We start from the raw sequence: 18,649 nt of genomic DNA, 5'->3' as shown, positions 1-18,649 counted from the left end.
AAAAAAAAAGATCCAAATCTTCACAATTGGAGAGTCAGCTCTCATATGAAGGATAATTCAAGGGGGGATCAGTATCTTACCTATGATTTATTTTTTGATTTGTTTTGCTAATATGGGCATTTATCATGAGAAATGAAAAAAATATGGTAGCATTTCTGGTTTACCCCCTCTGCATCATATAATAATAATAATTTAATAATAATTTCCTTTGTATTGTCATTCTTTGTAACAATGTACACAGAACGAAATGTCGATACACCTGACCCGTTGTAGCGAAGCGCATGCGTTGATATCAGAGATTCTTAACAATCCTTGGCCATTCACATACAGGTGTATCCCTTGCACAGACTATTGCATCCATTCAGTTAACCAACAGCATCCAAAGCATTTCCCAATGGTAAATGTTTCCTATTAATGGTACCGGAGAAATCGAAAAATAAAGAGTGCTTGATTTTGACGATCCTTGAACTTTTGTGCATTGTGTTACCAATTCCCGACACTCATTGCACCTACCGGAGGTCAATTTGACCTGGTAAGATTATTTCTACTTTGAATTAATTCATTTTCCTCCCGCCAGTGAAGCACTCCTATTTCTACTGAAATAAAGTTTCTCAGTTTTTGTTTCCCTGTGCAACACATCCTCCTCCTCCACTGCTCTGATTTGCGCCTGCTAATTTTCCTCTTCGCTCCTCAGCGTGAGTCTGTCGCTGTGGCGTTGGCTGCCATTCGTGCTGCGATGGCGCCCCCACCCCCTCCGGGACCCCAAGATTAATATTCTTGGGCCCAACAAGATAATTACCGATACTAATTAGACATGATTATGTGAATTTGATACACTTATTACTCTGGATAATGAGTAGGACATATTATCCTAACAAGCGCCTGCGCCGCTTAGTTTACTGAACGACCCCCAACCCCCCAGCCACCTACCCACGCACATACACTATAGATGTTATGCTGTTGTCGTCTTGATCACAAGCAGGGTTGGGTAGGGTTACTTTAACTTGATTACTTTCAATTACTTGTGGATTACTCCAATACCAAATATGCTAATAAAAGACAAAATAAACTAAATATGAATAAAATGATGACTCACAACACGTGGTAAGCTTTCTCTCCTGGCTTTGATCTCTTTAATCTCCGGCAAAACTAACATAAAATGCGACAGAAACTAAATGAAAACAAATCCAAAGAGCTTGCCAACATCATTTTTGCCGTTCCATATATTCCGTTATTCCCCAAGCCTGCACAAAATTTAGTAATTTTATTCTTATTTAGTTTTTTTTGTCTTTTATTAGCATATTTGGTATTGGAGTAATCCAAAAGTAATTGAAAGTAATCAAGTTAAAGTAACCCTACCCAACCCTGATCACAAGATAATGTGTATTCATAAAATAAAATATATTGATACGTTTACCTTGAAGAAAAAAAGTATATCAATTTAAAGTCATATAAAAAAATTGAATACAAAAGTGCAGAAAACCTCGAATTGATGACTCAAATAGTGATATAATGTAAGATTTACTCAAAAGTAAGAGTTTAAAATCTGCTTCAACTCTTTAGCTCTAAAATCGTCGTTTTTAAATCTCGAGTTAAAGCTATAATTCTGCCTTAGCTTTTTTTCAGTTAAATGTTTTAAGCCTTTTTCTCAATTGTTTAACTATTTAAACATGAGAGCTGTTTTAATTCTTGAGTTAAAGCTTGAAAGGCTGCAATCAACTCTTCAATAATTTAGTTCATCGTTTGAGCTGGTTTAATCCTCATGTTGGGATAGGAATTGCTAACCTATGTTACTGAGTCAATTTTGACCCGGGGTCTAATTCAGTCCTGACCACCAAAAAGAAAGGAATATTGCTCAAATCAGTTAAAAAAAAATCTAAAAAGCATATACAGTGGACCTCTGTTCTCGACTATAATCCGTTCCAGAACCCTGTTCGAGAACCGATTTGTTCAATCACCGAAATCATTTTTCCCATTAAAAATAATGTAAATCGTTTTAATCCGTTCCAACACCCTGAATGTTTACCATGAATGTTTAACGTAAACATGAAGCTAACCCAGGCTAATCGTACGTTCGCGTTGTCGTAATCTTCCGTACAAAAGATTGCGCTAACATGAACGTGTAAAAATAAAAAAATCAGGTCGTTTACAAGTCATTTAGCACAAGTGGCTAGCGCTTCATTGGAAAGGGGGCTCCGTTCCAACACCCTGAATTTTGGGCTCCGTTCCAACACCCTGAATGTTTACCTGAATGTAAAACATATTCATAAAGCTAACCCAGGCTAATCGTACGTTTGCGTTATCGTAATCTTCCGTACGAAAGATTACGCTAACACGAACGTGTAAAAATAAAAAAAAAAGATAAAGAAAAGAATTATGAATAGGATTTCTTACCTTTGTGGTGGTCAGCAGAAGGTGCATGCTGTATTCCCTAGCAAGATCGGAAACTCGCACACCTCTTTCATATTTAGCTATTATGTCTTTCTTAAAGGCAATAGTTGTACGAACAACTTTTCTTTTTTCACCTGTCCTGCTTGCACCGACCTTCTTCGGAGGTATAGTTAGGGGCTAAAACACTCCGTTCACCGATATTAAAAGCGAAAGCAAAAAGAGGCAAGTGCGCACGTGATAACAGTTGGTCATGAGGGGTGGGGGCGATCTACACCCGTACGCCGCTCAGCATCGCACCCTAGCGTTCGCACTCACGCATTACCGGCGTTCGAACTCCGAATTTTTGACCGAACAGCGAAGCAAGAATTTCTCGAAATTTTTGGTCAAACTCCGATTTGTTCGAACTGAGAGGCGTTCGAAAACCGAGGTTCCACTGTATGCATCCATAGGCTATACTTAGGCCCAATCCCATTTCTCTCACTCGGCCCCGAGAACCCTCCAGTGAGGTCCCTCGATAGAGGAGTGCCCTCATCGAGTGGAGTGCAAAGTGGAAAAGGTTTGGACAAGACTTGCAAGGTTCCACCCCTGTCCAGGAGATGGCGGTAATATTAATTGGCTGTAGACCTTAGTGACGTATAGGCCTACGTCACATGTAAACAACTCGAGTCTCAACGTAGTGTGTCAGTTGGAGAGTTCGTGCAACGTTAAAAATGCCCGCTACAGCTGTGTTATTACCGATTGCCTGAAAGCTCATCATCTTTTCCGTGTCTCCAATCAACGGAGGAGAAATGTGCTATACTGAAGACAGCTTTGGCGCTATGTAGTGCTGATTCATCTTTACAAGGTACGTACACTCATTAAAAAAAATGACCCGTTCGGTCAAATACAGTAAGAGTTAACATACAATGCACGTTCACATAATACCCTATGTTTGTGTAGACATAAATGGCAATCTACTTATTAGTATCTTAATGCCATTTTATGACATATAGTAGGGGTTTTGAATGTGTGACATGACGAAAAGTAAACAAACACAAGAACAGTCCACCTGACCCTTAAGCTGACATAATATCGTCACCAAACTTCCCTGTACGACCCAAAAACCTTAGTTCATAAGGAATTTAATTCAAAAGAGTTGTCATTGGATATAAAAAAGGTCATTTCAACATTTTTTCATGATGCTTACATCACAGTTAAAGCGGTCTTTTTCTTTTCTATGCCCACTTTTATGTCTAAATTGTTATCTATTGTGTTCCAGAGTGGCTGTCCCATAAGCGTGGACAGGTTGGACAGGAATGTTCCCATCCTGTGCTTATGGTTGGATGTGGAGTCAGAACTCATTCAGGACTTAAGGTTGAGCAAGAAGGTTAGGTTATGTGGGCCCTGCATGAGCTGCTAAAGAGGGAACAGGGCCGTGGCTGGAGGTCCTGATCTACGTGTACTGGCTGGCCCACGCTCTGTCCTACCGTGTGGTGTCACGGGTCTTCAGGGTTCCCAGGTCCACCGTACAAAGAATTGTCCACAGTTAATATGGAATAAATTGCCCAAAAGCCATATTTAGGCTCTTTAAGTCAGACCCACATTTGCATTATGTGCTTTTCTGCATTACTATTCAATAAACATCTTCATTTTGAGTAACACCTTGGTGGTTTATTTCATAATGATGTGAGATACTGTGTGTGAACTATGTGACTGTTGGAAAGAAAACAACTACAAATCACTCCAGCTTAAATAATAGTTTACTTTCAGAAAAACAAACTCACATTGGGCCAAAATACATAATAGTAAATAATGTGTCACAAATTTTAACAAAAATATACCAATACTTCCATGAAGCTGGAAAACACAAACTGGAACTTCATTGAGTTCTTAATAAAAAAAACAATATTATCCTTTTATAAAACAAAGGGAAACATTGCAGAGATGTCACTGTTCTGGAAATTTGTCCACGAGCTTCCCAAAAAGGACGGGAACCGCTCAGTTTTGGCCACAGTTTCTTCGAGCCTTTTCCTCACTCCGGCAGACTCCGCTTTCAAAAAGTCAAGGAGTGTATCGTGCTTCCTTTTTTTTCTGGGTGATTTGGGGTTTGGCGCCGGATTAGAAGGTGCCAACGACGTGCCCGGTGGTGTGGATGGCGTGGTAGCTGTGATGGTGACCAGCTCTTCCACGGGACGTTCTACAGTGGCCTTTAGGTTGGGTGGAAAAAACAAGAATTACTTAATGCTGATGTATTGTACAAAAACAACTGAGTATAGGATGCTCAGCAAGTTGATGTGAGACAGGAAATTATAGGATGTGTTCTGGATAATTATTTGATAGTGAATAGATACACAAAATTGACATGTTATTCTTATGGCTGTATGAGCCTTCTATTGGCCAGCATCACATATGCTTTAGAATTGTCTCCACATTTGGACAACATTTTGAGAAGGTAATTAGTTTACTTAATATGTGTTTACAGAGAAGGCAGTGGACTATGTGATAGTAGTTTGTTTCAACTGTATTTCCACGTGAAATTCGGAGACATTACTCATAATGCATGATGAAAACTAATGCATTCTGATCTCACATGAAAGAATCATATTGTAAATAAAACACGACACCCGAAATTGTGTGCAGTAAACAAGCGCTTATGTTCAGAACGGTATTCTGACTATGCTCCTTTAGCGACTGGCCATGTACAGTAGATGTAAAAGGACGACTCGTTTAAGATAAAAACAGGGATGGGCTGAACCGTGATTTTCTGCCCAGTTATCATACTTTAAAGTTTGTAGCGTGAAGATTTTTTTTTGCCAGCTCCCTTGGTAGATTAGTGCACTTCGTAAAGTAGCGATTTTGCAATGTTCGTGTTTTAACGCGAAAATACGATTTTCTATTGCATTTACGTCTAACTAAGATATCTCAATACATTTTGTTGCAAATACATGCGTGGTTGTGGAAAACTACTTACATTTGTGCGGTTCCTTTCCGGGCATGTTTGTTGATATTGAGAATTCGCAAAGCCTTCTGGGTAGTCACTTCGCCGCCAAGTGAGGTCGAGAGCCCCCTCGGTCTTGAAGTGGCTACGACATGGTTTGAGGGCACTTCTGCCTCGGTCTTGAGAGTATCGGGACACACCCTTATATTCCTGTTGTAATTTGATTCTATAGCCCCTGAGACTTATCAGCTATTACATTTTAATAACCTCGATCAAGATCACTGGCGATCCCAACAAACAGTATAAAGTGTAAACCCTTACCTAATTGTTTAACTCTTGTGTTAAACCTATCAAGCTTTTTTACTTATTTAGTTAAATACTTAAAGCCTGGACTCAACTCTATAATATTTGAGTTAAAATTCAGAGCTGCTTTAAATCTTAGTCTCAGTAAAAATGGTCTAGCCTTTTAGTTGATGGTTTAACTCTGGTATTAAACCGTTTTGTTTTTTTTTTTAGTTTAAGCTTTCAGCCTGCACTCTGTAATATTTGAGTTAAACTTAAACATTGCTATAGCTCTTTAGTTAAAGGTTTTAAGTCTTTAGTCAACTTTTTAACTATTGAGTTAAACCATCAAAGCAGCTAAAATAATTTAAATCCCGAGTTAAACCTTCAAATCTGCTTTAGTACTTGAGTTTAAGCTATAAAGCTTGCACTCAACACTTTAATACTTGGGTTAAACGCTAGCCTGCTTTCGCTCTTCAGTTAAAGTTTTTTAATCTTCATTGTTTATCTCCTGTGTTAAACGTTCAAAGATGCACTAAAGCAGAGGTGTCAAACTCATTAGAACTCGGGGGCCACACGATAGAACAAACATTCTGTCGGGGGCCGGACTAGTAGATTAGAGAGAAAGAAAAAGAGGGAAGGAAAAAAGACAAAGTGGAGAGAAAAAGAGAGAGGGTGGGACAATGAAAGAGAAAAAGAGAGAGAGAGAGAGAAAGAGAGAGAAAAAGGGAGGAAAAGAGAGAGAGAGAGAGAGAGAGAAAGGGAGAAAAAGAGAGAGAGAGAGAAAGGGAGAGAAAAGAGAGAGAGAGAGAGAGAAAGGGAGGAAGATAGAGATAGGGAGGAAAAGAAAGAGAGAGAGAGAGGAAAAGAGAAAGAGAGAGAGGAAAAGGGAGAGCGAGAGAGACAGGAAAAGGGAGAGCGAGAAAGCGGGAGTGCAAGAGAGACAGGAAAAGGGAGGAAAAGAGAGAGAGAGAGAGAGAGGAAAAGGCAGGAAGAGAGAGAGAGAGAGAAAGAGGGGGGAGGGGAAAGAGAGAGAGAGAGAGAGAGAAAGGAGAAGGGAGGAAAGGAGAGTGAGAGAGCGAGAGGGTGAGAGAGACGGGAAAAGGGAGAGCGAGAAAGCGGGAGTGCAAGAGAGACAGGAAAAGGGAGGAAAAGAGAGAGAGAGAGAGAGAGAGAGAAAGAGGGGGGAGGGGAAAGAGAGAGAGAGAGAGAGAGAAAGGAGAAGGGAGGAAAGGAGAGTGAGAGACCGAGAGGGTGAAAGAGAGAGGAAAAGGGAGAGCAAGAGAGTGAGAGAGCGAGGAAAAGAGAGTGAGAGCGCGAGAGAAAAGAGAAGGGAGGAAAGGAGAGTGAGAGCGCGAGAGAAAGGAGAAGGGAGGAAAGGAGAGTGAAAGAGCGAGAGAGTGAGAGAGAGAGAGAGGAAAAGGGAGAGCGAGAGAGTGAGAGAGCAAGGAAAAGGGGGGAAAAGAGAGAGAGAGAGGAAAAGAGAGAGAGAGAAAGAGGTAGAGAGAGAGAGGAAAAGGGAGGTAAAGAGAGAGAGAGAAAGAGAGGGAGAGAGAGAGAGAGAGAGAGAGAGAGAGAGAGAGAGACAGAAAGAGAGAGATAGAGAGAGACAGACACATACAAGTAGAGTGACTTTGTTCTAGGCACCTGTCTTTGGCAACATCAAGTGGACATATTTAGACCTGCAGCTCGTTTTTCTCTTGCGCTTCTCTGAGCGTTGTCTCGCGGGCCGGATTCAATCCCTTCGCGGGCCTGATCCGGCCCCCGGGCCGCATGTTTGACACCCCTGCACTAAAGGTTTAACTCACAAGATAAACCTTTAAACCTGCTTTAATTATTGAATGAATCCTTTTAAGCCCGATGTCGACGTTGTATTTTTTTTAGTTAAACTTAAGTGCTGCTTTCATGCTCTAGGTATGTTTTCAAGCCTTTACTTAATTGTTTAAAATAAAAATAAACTTATAAAGTTGCTATAATTCATCAGTTAAAGCTTTAGAGCTTGCACTCAACGCTTTAATATTTTATTAAACTTTATAACTGTTTTAACTCTGCAGTTAAAGGTTTTAGGTCTTAACTGTTTGAATGTTGATTTATGCTTTTACAGCTGCTTTAACTCAAGAGTTAAAGCTGTAAAGCTCGCCTAACCCTCAGAGCTGCTTTAAAGGTTTAACTCCTGAGTCAAAATGTTAAAGCTGATTTCATACTTGAGTTAAAGCTTTCAAACCTGCAATTTTAAGTATTTTTTTTAACTCTGTAACCAATTTGTTTAACTTTTGAAATATACCTTTAAACCTGCTTCAACTGTTGTGTTGAACCTTTAAAGCAGGGGTGTCAAACTCATTTTAATTTGGGGGCCACACGATAGAACAAACACTCTGTCGGGGGCCGGACTAGTAGAGAAAGAAAAAGAGATAAAGAAATAAGAGAAAGAGGGAGGGAAAAGAAGAGAGGACATGACAAAGAAAAAGAGAGAGAGCGTGAGAAACAAAAGATAAAAAGTCGTGAGAGAGGTGGAAAGAAATCCAAAGAGAAATATAAAGACAGAAAGAGAGAAAAGAGAAAAGAAAGCACGAAGGGTAGGAAGAGAGAAAGAGAAAAGAGAGAAAAGGAAAAAAGGAAGTTAGCGCAAAAGAGGTTAAAAGACGCAGAGAGAGAAATAGACAAAGAGCAACAAAGGAAGAGAAAAAGAGAGTGGGAGAAAAGGGGTGGAAAAGAAAGAAAGAGAGAGAAATAAATACAAGTATAGTGTCTTTGTGAGAGGCACCTGGCTTTGGCAACATCAAGTGGACATATTTCAACCTACAGCTGGTTTTTCTCTTGCGCTTCTCTGAGTGTTGTCTCGCGGGCCGGATTCAATCCCTTAGCGGGCCTGATCTGGCCCACGGGCCGCCTGTTTCACACCTGTGCTCTACATATTGTATGTCTGTGGACGCCATCAACATGTACAAACTAGCATAATAACGAAAGATTATTCCGTTAGACGTCACAAGGCACAATAAACCCTTGATTACATTTTCCCCATTTAAAATCATGTTCCCTGGCTCAATGAAATGCGGAAAGAACTGTTCCGGTTTTAATTAGTTGATCATTTTGAGCATTTTCCATGTATGAACAAGAAGCCTGTGAGTCACTGCTCGACGCTTTAATAATTTTATCACTATTAATAAACGACGAAGAGGCGTGAGTTTCTGATGAGTCTGGATGAGTTGGAGTAAGGTCTCCCTTCATGGTGCCGCCGAGCTCATGAATTAGTGAAGAGGCGTCCGCGGCTCGCCTGATTGGAGGTTGTGAGGAGAGGGTCCGCTGACGCCAAGAGATGGATGTGGCAGTCGGAGGGATGAAGCCAGATAATTAGCCTTCTGAGTGTATCTTGTTAATTAAGGCCTAATTACAGGAGCTTTGTGTGCGAGTGTGTGCGCGATCCTGGTGAAATACAACTTTTGACTGGTTTCTCCCACTCACAAGTCATGCTAACTTTCTGTTTTTGTCTGTTTTGCGGCTAGGCGCCCCGCACTCCAACAGCAGCATGTCCCTGCAGGCGGGATCGTCCGCGTTTGCAGGCAGCAAGGACGGAATGCACCAGCGGTCCTTCTCCGTTTCTAGTGCCGACCAGTGGAACGACGCCATCAACACCAGTACGAGCAGCGCCGCCCGTAAGCAACATTTATGTTTAAAGTCAAGATGACGTAAGGCGGGGGTCATCCACCTGGTAGCCCCTTAAGTTCACCTGAGCTCACCAGTCATGGCTCATTGTTTTCTAGAAAATGTGGTTTCTAACTGGCATTAGAAATCATTGGCATGATCAGTGTCTTTAAATATAATAGTACCATAAATTCCGTATTATAGAGCGCACCTGATTATAAGGCGCACCCACCACATTTCGGGAGGAAAACCGATTTTGTACATACACAAGCCGCACCTGTATATTAGCCGCATGCGCCCACATTGAAAATACGCAATACAAACACGAAATTAACCCATACCCGACACAGTCCAACAAACACAGCCGGCAAAATGTACGGAAAATGTTACCGGTACTTAACATTTAATGCAGACCTGCAGAGTCCAAGTTCCCGTTGAAAGTAATCCAAGGAAAAAAGTGTATATTTCCAAAGGTAAGGGTGGGAAAAATATATATCCATTATTGTCGGCCGCGTCCACAAACACGTCTCACCTTTACTCCACTTCCCGTCAGCCCGCGTTTGCCCCGCCCCTTCTTTCTCATTTGCTGGTTCAAAACATATCAGAATAAGTGTCTCAAATAAATACATTACAAAAATATACAGTTGCAAATACATATTATACATGGTTACACATATTTACAAAGAAAGACACCGAGAGAGTTTTCAAAGCTTTAATAATAATATTATAACTTTCATCCCAAACCGTGCCTGTGAAAGGTAGCAAAATGCTACTAGGAACACGCTCGCAACACAGTAAGCAGGTCTGTTAAAAAAAATACACCGTGATTGTGGTAAGCACGATATCCTTTTCCTCATAACTGACGTCATCAAAGTCGTCTTCCTTCAGAATGGGAAAGAGACTTTGTCATATAGACGTTGTCCCACGCTCTACCTTTTATCAAAAACACGCTGCCGTCATGGTCGCAAAGTATAGTTTACGTGCGGTAGCTCTGTTTCTTTCTATATCGGACTGCTCGATTGCGTTTAGCTTGGAAGTTGCATCAAGTGCCTTTCTTTTTGCAATTTGCATGATAAGAATATGTCTACGCTAATTTAAATTGTGCACAAGCTAAGAAGTTGCAGTCTAAATCTTACCTTTTGTACTCGAGCGCCGCTGGCGGCCGTTAGAAAAATTACATAAATTGGCCGCATCACCTAATAAGCCGCAGGGTTGAAAGTTTGGGAAAAAAAGTAGCGGCTTATAGTCCGGAATTTACGGTAATCCTTCCAGAATTCTTTTTGAAATATGACTATAATTTTGTATGTAGAGCGCCTTCATTCCAGGCAGAGGTGCTTAGTGGTTGAGCCTATAGTACGGCTACTTCTAATTATTACAACATAGTAAAAACATAAGTTGTTATTTTAGCGATGCATATCAAACTGGTAGCTCTTCACAATAAACAGTTACGAGTCAGTACTTCTCAACTGCAAAAATTTCATTGCCAGGGGTGTGACGTCAAGTGAGAGTGGGCCACGTCACAATTGTGAGGTTCTTGGTCTAAATCTCCACTCCACCCACGTGACATATTTTCAAAGCATTTATATTAAAAATGTGAAAAGGGAGTTTGCACAACTTTTGATTGATTGCCTGGTCTGGAGACCACTAAAGCTTGATGGTCAGGTTTTGAAATCGCTGGGAATTAGGATCAATTATCACCTTATTTTTACTCACAGTGCCAGAAACAAATGTTAGAGAATTGAGAAAACAGAAAGTTGTTCTGAAACTCAACTCAACTTCAACTTTATTGTCAAATATGCGATATGCTCAACATATAGCACGGATACAATGACTTCCTTTTCCCCAGTGCAAACGTGCAATGAAAAATATATTTTTTTAAAGAAATAAATAGATAAAACTAATAATACAACACCACAAGGGAAACAACTCTTTTTTTTGTATCTGAAGATGAATTTTAATTGCTCTCGCTGCTGCGACCAGGGTTTGATTCCGATTGCATGCAATGTTTTGCCATCTTGGTCAGCGATGTTTTTGGATTGATCAATCATCGCACAAATATACTAGTATAAAGTAAAACCTCTGAAAGTAACACACATATATAAATACTGTATGCATTTCCATGCTTTTCCTAAATTATCCACCTTTTTTTGCGGTACATAAGGCACACCAAGTTTGAAGGCGTACGTTCGGAGCCTTTGCTCGGAAAATAGTGGTCTACTAGAGATCCCAAGAGCCAAGAAGAAATACGCAGGTTCGAGGGTGTTTTCCATTCGGGCCCGAGTGCTGTGGAAAGCTCTGCCCTCTGAGATTCGAACTGCAACCTCAGTGGAACTGTTTAAAACACACTTCTATTCTATAGCCCTTCTAACATCCATTGCAACATCCATTGCAGCCTGGTCATCCTGGAAGGGTGTTTACCTAATGTGCTCAAGGTTTCTTCAGTTTCCTCATGCTGAGTTTTTAATTTGAGTAATAACAGTCCATAGTCCGTACAACTCTTGGTGCTTGTGATTAAGGGCTGTACAAATAAACATGATTTGACTTGACTTTCAAATTTTGAGCCAATTTCGAGTTTTTATGAGCGCCTTATAGTCCAAAAATTACAATAATTGTATACAGAAATGTGAGGAATTCTAAAATGTACCTATCCTTTATCATACCACTGTAAACGGGCGGCAGTAGCTCAGGAGGTAGAGCGCTCGTCTTGGGATCAAGGGATCCCAGTTCGAATCCCGGCTCGTCCGTGTTACATGTCGAAGTGTCCTTGGGTAAGACACTGAACCCCTAATACCCCCAATAAGCAGGTTAGCGCCTTACATGGCTGCAAGGCCGCTATTGGGAAATGTGGAGCACATTGTAAAGCGCTTTGGGAAGTCATTGACTTGAAAAGCGCTATATAAATGCAGATCATTTCATAAATAATAGTTAAAATGGGTGTTCTATGGACTATTCTGTCTAGGAGTTCTCATGGTAACACACCAAAGTGAAATACAGTAAAATGACTTAAGGAGAAAACGTCTCTAATTATCGTTTTTCGTATTAACGCGAATTTGGGCCACTTAAGGAGTATTACGAGCGTCGGGAGGCTCGTTCGGCTGATGAGCTGATCATGCCGGCGATCTTCCACGCGACCTTTATGAGCAGAGCCGCTCCGAAGGTTAACGTCCTCGCGCCATCAACGACTGAAGTCAAATAATATATTCAGCGTGCTCTTTTTTTCTTTCCATCACCCCCCCACCCCTTTTTTTATTTTTTCTTCTCTTGCGGGGAGGAAAATGAATGCTTTTCGGGGGTACCATTCATCACCAGTTATTTCCTTCTCTTTGTGCTTGGCAGTAAAAAAGCACTTAAATGCACATCAACAGAATAACAGTCATTTCCATGCATGTTTGCACTCTGGTAGTTCTCATTAGATTGGCGGCGGCGACTCCCCCCACCCTCACTTCATTCTAGTCCCCCCTTCCTCCGCCCAAGCGCTCCCCGTCCTCTCTCCGAGGCCACGGCAGTTTAAAGAGCGCGTTTGACGAGCGCCGCGGGAGGCCGACAGCGAGCTTCGGCGCTCATTTTGGAGGCGCTGCCGCCTCCGGCATCAACCGATCGCAGGTCGCTCCGAGCAAATGTATGCTGAGAACGCATATGTTTGAATGCAATGTTTAGGTTATGTCGATTGTGCTCTTTGGATTGGTTTGAACAATTTTATTGACACTATTAACAGCAAATAAACAATGTGAGGTTTGAACATTTTTTTCTCGACAATTTTAACAGCAATTAAGCATATTCACAATTTCGTTATATCTGACAATGTGACGTTTTAACAATTTTTTTCAGACATTTTTAACAGCAATTAAACACACAATTTCATTATATCATATCCCAACAATAGCCAGTTCATATTTGTCAACAGGAAAAGGCGTCTAACTTATGCTCAATTGAAACTGATCTAACAACTTCATTTCCACATTTTTGGTTGTCGATAAAGACATCGAATTCATTAATGCACATCATACTCTTAAAGGGACAGTGTATATTATTTGGTGCATTCTCCTGGTAAAAATAAAACTATAATGATATTATCGTGTTATTTTATGTATTTTTCTCTGGAAAATGACAAATGTCCGATTATGGTAAATGTCAATCTGTTTAAAAAAAACATACACAAAAAAGATTTTTCTTTTCGTGTTTAAGTTTTCCCCTTCTTATTATTAATTTGTACTTTTTGTAGATATATTTACAAATTAAGAACCATTATACTTAAAATTGAGCCAAAATATATAACATTGAGGACTATTATATTTTTTTAATTTTGAGTATTATTTTTCTGATTTTATGGCAAAATCACTTTATATGAGAATTATTTTCACATATTTTATCTAATAATTTGTTCATTTTAATGTTTTATTTTCTTATTCTACAATAAGACCATAACAAATACATTAAATTAAAGAATTTTATTAAATAAAAGAGCAAAAGTTGTCTTATATTGTAGACAGTACAAAAAGTTCTCATTTCGAGCATTATTTTTCGCGTCTTAGTGAAAAGCAATTATTTTTTTGAGAAATAATTGTCACCATTTATGTTGACAATATCTGTGTATTATTTGCCCTCGTGTAGGTTTTAGATCAGGGGATGGTGTCATAATAGTTCGTGGTTTGCAATAATCTGTGGTCTGTGCAGCCCTTTGAGACTCTTTGTGATTAAGGGCTATACAAATAAAACGTAACTATAGAATCACAGCAAACTGCAGACTACAGAGCACACCTGTTTAAAATCCCTTGCAAATCTTAAGAATAAAGCTTAATTTCATCTTTGTTCAGGGTAGGTTTTTAAGTCGTAGGCTTAAACAGCCCTAAAATGAGCTAACTCACATCAGCTTCTTAGATTTTAAGACCGGCATGCACCTAGCGCCAACCACGTGGAGATTTTGGTATCCACTCCTTGTGGTGGATAAGGTAAACAGCGCCGTGCCCCCGCACACCCAAAGCTATTTCCAGCTGTGTCGTTTTCAGTTTTTCTTCTACATGTTTAAATCAGGTGTTTTCGGATTATGTGATCATTCAAGATCACGATTACAAAGACAGACACATAGTTACTGTGGCGCTAGAATTAAACGTGAATGAGGATTGCATTGCGAAAAAATGCGAGCCCTATATTTATGGACGAGAGCGCCAGAGCAACCATACTGTGGAGAAAAGTCCCCGATTGCAACGCAGATCTGTCTTTTTTGTTGCAATCTGAATTCTTAAACGAACTGAGACCTTAATTGGGTTCAGGAACCCCTTGCTTTTTCGCGCTTCAGTTATCGGTCCGTCGGTCTCGCCCTCTCTGCCTGTCTGCCTCTTTCTCTTTCCCTGTCTGTCTGTCTCACACTATCTGTATGTCTGTTTTTCTCTCTTTCTATCTGTTTATGTCTCTCTCTCTGTATCTCACCTTCTTTCTCTCTCTCTGTCCCTGTCTCTGTCTTTGTCTGTCTGTCTGTCTCTGCCTGTCTGTCTGTTTCACTCTCTGTCTGTCTGTCTGTCTGTCTGTCTCTGACTGTCTCACGCTCTCTCTTTCTCGCTGTTTCTCTGTGTCTGTCTGTCTCTTTCTCTTTATGTGTCTTTCTGTCTCTCTCTCTTTTTGTGTCTTTCTGTCTCTCTATCTGTGTGTCTGTCTGTCTCGCTCTCTCTTTCTCTCTGTCTGTGTGTCTTGCTCCTGACTGTCTGACGGTAACTCTGTCTGTATCGCTGTTCTTCTGTCTCTCGTTAGCTCTCTGTGTCTCTCTCTCTCTCTTGCGCTCTCTACACTACCCCTCAGTAACACCCCGATTAAGATGTGACACTACTTCGCGGATTATTATCTTTCACAGTTGGTTCTGGTCCCCATTAACTGCAAAGACAGAGGTATCTCTGTATTGCCGGCATGTTAACATAACCTCAGTTTTGCATGACATAGCCATGTGCCTTTCACGGATTGTTTTTCTTATGTGAGCAATGATGCACACAAGTAAACAGAATAATTTTTTTGCACATATATAATTCACTTAGTACAGGTGGCTATAGAACCGACTGATGGCAAAAAGCAAGGGAATACTATACATTTAACCGGCTAGGGTCAAGCCCAAAATATTTTCCCTATTATTTCCGGTATAGAGTAAAGAGTTTTTCTTTTTTCAGTCCAAAAAGCAATATTTTGCGCCAACTGTCATTAGATCGTGCCGCAGTACCAAACATTGTGTCTCACGGTAGTAGACAATGTCATAAAAGTTGATTGAAATGCTTCACCAGCCTTCCATCATAATGCAACAATCAACGGAGGGTGTTCCGATGCAAGTAGTGGTCTTAAATGAAGCCCCGTCACTCCATTATCCTTGGCGAAGGTTGCAGGTTAACACAAAAAGGGGATGCAAAAAAAGCCCCAGATTGATTATCGGACCCTGAATGAATACGTCTTAGATGGCGTAACCATTTCCATATTATTTAGAGAATGTGCTCATTTGTAAAGCCATTGTGCAAAGGTAGACGTCGCAACAGCTCTTGAATGTCGAGCGCCGATATTTTTGATTAAATCCGGGGCTCGATTTTTTTCTTTAACGCTGGCGCTCATGAGCGCCGCCATTCTTAATGCGCCACACGCTTGTTTAGACTCCCCGCTCCTCGTTACACTTTAATCTTTGGCGCTGAATTAAAGTCGAGGGGGCTTCAAACAGAGTTGTCGGAGTTGCTCGATCGGCGACCTATCTGGGGTCACACGCTCACACCGTTATTATCTTTCTGACTTCAGTTTTCTTGTTCCACTGCCAGAATTGCTTTTTAAAATTCAGGGTTTTTTTTGGGGGGTATTAAGGGTTTTTAGTCAATTTGTTTTTGAGTACATTTTCTCCAAAATAACTTGTAATAACTTCCTCATTATATATATATATATACTGTATATATATATATATATATATATATATATATATATATATATATATATATAATATATATATATTTACTAAAAGGGGCAGCACAGCGGCGCTGTGGTTAGCGCGTGTGCGGCACAGTTCTGAGGTCGTGGGAACCTCCTGCGTGGGTTCAAATCCAGCTACCGGCCTTACTGTGCGGAGTTTGTATGTTCTCCCCGTGCTTGCGTGGGTTTCCTCCGGGCACTCAGGTTTTCTCCCACATTCCAAAGACATGCATTTCAGGTAAATTGGCCGGTCCAAATTGTCTCTTGTTGTGACTGAGCGAGTGAGTTGTCTGTCCACGTGTGCCCTGCGATTGGCTGGCACCCAGTTCAGGGTGTCCCCTGCCCACTGCCCGGAGATGGCTGGGATGGGCTCCAGGCCCCCCCGCGACCCTAATAAGGATAAGCGGTACAGCTAATGAGATGAGACGAGATATTTACAAAAAGTTATTAACTCATTCAGTGCCAGACGTTTCTCTCAAATGAGGATTGCCGATGCCAGCCTATTTTTGGTATTTTCACTCATAGAAAATTTAGCTATGTTGCTATATACGCATCGCACATATCAAAAGAGAGCTTCAACCCTATTTAACTTGTGCAATGTTGTGTAGTTCAGGGTTTTTTCAGTGCAAGGGTGCCACAGAACCTTGTCTAGTGTGTCACAGGCATTTTCCCATCCATCCATTATCTGCACCGCTTATCCTCAGTAGGGTCGCGGGGGCGCTGGAGCCCATCCCAGCTATCCACGGGTAGTGGGCAGGGGACACCCTGAACTGGTTGCCAGCCAGTCGCAGGGTACACAGGGACAGACAACTCACTCGCTCATTTACATCTAGGGACAATTTGGACCGGCCATTTTCAGAGCGAAGGCTCCGGATGTGAACATAGGGGGAAATTAAATCTGAAAGATATGAGGGAGCAAGTCCATCCATGATTTTGTATACTACCAACAGAACCTTAAAATCACATCTTAAGCTAACAGGGAGCCAATGCGGGTTAGCTAAAATTGGGGTACTGTGATCAAACTTTCTTGTCTTAGTTAAAAGCCTTGCTGCAGCATTTTGTACCAGCTGAAGGCTCTTGATTTTGGACTTCGGGAAACCGGAGAGTAGTGCATTCCAGTAACCGATACCGGAGGTAACAAACGTGTGAATTATAATCTCCGCATCCCACTGAGAACGGCATAGGGCGAATTTTAGCAATGTTGCGAAGATGGAAGAAAGTTCTCGTAATATTCTTAACGTGTGTTTGAAAGGACAGATCGAGGTCAAATATGACACCTACATTTTTGACTGAGTCACTGAGTGATATTACATTTGTCAATGTCCTATCTGAGATACCGTAAATTCCGGACTATAGAGCGCACTTAATTATAAGCCGCACCCACCACATTTCGGGAGGAAAACCAATTTTGTACATACACAAGCCGCACCTGTATATTAGCCGCATGCGCCCACATTGAAAAATCGCAATACAAACATGAAATGGGGGGGGGGGTTTAAGGGTTATTGTTCTATCTTCATTATTCATTATCCATTATCCGTTATCGGTCAGTTCATAATACGCTACAAAGCCAAGGAGCCGGGACTCTTACTCTCAGCCAAAAGGCCAAGCTAAGGTCCTAGCCCTAAAGCCTTGCTGCGATCATTGCGAATGCACCGTTCCCGGAGGTACTGCAATACCGGGCCGATGCGTGGAGTGGACAGAGCAAGCTCTTATTCCATCTCCAGATTGCAAAAATCTGTGCTCACTACAAGTACAGTATGTTGTATTGAGGCTGAACGAATTTCTGGCCGTGAAGCAGATGCCGTTGAAAGGCCAAGTTAGGGTTATTGTTCTATCTTAGTCCAAAAACAACAGCCGCCAAACCCATACCCGATACAGTCCAAAAAACAGTCGGCAAAATGAACGGAAAATGATACCGGTACTTAAGATTTAATGCAGACCTGCAGAGTCCAGGTGCCCGTTGAAAGTAATCCAAGGAAAAAAGTGTATATTTCCAAAGGTAAGGGTGGGAAAAATATATATCCACTATTGTCGGCCGCGTCCACAAATACGTCTCACCTTTACTCCACTTCCCTTCAGCCTGCGTTTGCCCCCCCCCCTTCTTTCTCATTTGCTCGTACAAAACATATCAGAATAAGTTTCTAAAATAAATACATTACAAAAATATACAGTTGCAAATACATATTATACATGATTACACATATTTACAAAGAAAGACTGTACACCCAGAGAGTTTTCAAAGCTTTAATAATAATATTATAACTTTCATCCCAAACCGTGCCTGTGAAAGGTAGCAAAATGCTACTAGCAACACGCTCGCAAGACAGTAAACAGCTCTGTTAGAATAACATACCGTACTTGTAGTAAGCACGGTAAACCGTCCTCATCTTCCTCCTTATAACTGACGTCATCAAAATCGTCTTCCTTCAGTAATGGAAAGAGACTTTGGAATATCGACGTCGTCCCACGCTCCCTTATTCAAAAACATGC

General features: G+C 41.0%; 1 protein-coding gene, 2 long non-coding RNA genes and 1 pseudogene across 3 annotated transcripts in view; 2 read left to right on the top strand and 2 right to left on the bottom strand.

Moving 5' to 3' along the window:
* The window catches only part of LOC148376454 (arf-GAP with GTPase, ANK repeat and PH domain-containing protein 3-like), a 165,608-nt gene that overhangs the window by 87,443 nt on the left and 59,516 nt on the right, over positions 1-18,649 (top strand). The window contains exon 12 of the mRNA XM_088347315.1: positions 9,094-9,243. Within this exon, the coding sequence (XP_088203441.1) occupies positions 9,094-9,243 (150 nt within the window). The remainder of the gene's footprint in view (positions 1-9,093; positions 9,244-18,649) is intronic.
* Positions 2,856-4,029, top strand: LOC148376458 (uncharacterized). Its single transcript, XR_015851995.1, has 2 exons — positions 2,856-3,235; positions 3,650-4,029. It is a non-coding gene; the product is annotated as an uncharacterized LOC148376458 (long non-coding RNA).
* Positions 4,113-5,504, bottom strand: LOC148376457 (uncharacterized). The gene is made up of 2 exons (XR_015851998.1): positions 5,342-5,504; positions 4,113-4,577 (listed from the first exon to the last, which is right to left on the bottom strand). It is a non-coding gene; the product is annotated as an uncharacterized LOC148376457 (long non-coding RNA).
* Positions 17,809-17,898, bottom strand: LOC148376456 (U2 spliceosomal RNA; annotated as a pseudogene).

The sequence above is a fragment of the Urocampus carinirostris genome, chromosome 1, assembly GCF_059441175.1.
Source record: "Urocampus carinirostris isolate Australia breed hairy pipefish chromosome 1, RoL_Ucar_1.0, whole genome shotgun sequence".
In the NCBI taxonomy this organism is placed as follows: Eukaryota; Metazoa; Chordata; class Actinopteri; order Syngnathiformes; family Syngnathidae; genus Urocampus; species Urocampus carinirostris.
Note: the sequence above shows the minus strand (reverse complement) of the source record. Positions and strands in the feature narration are given on the sequence as shown.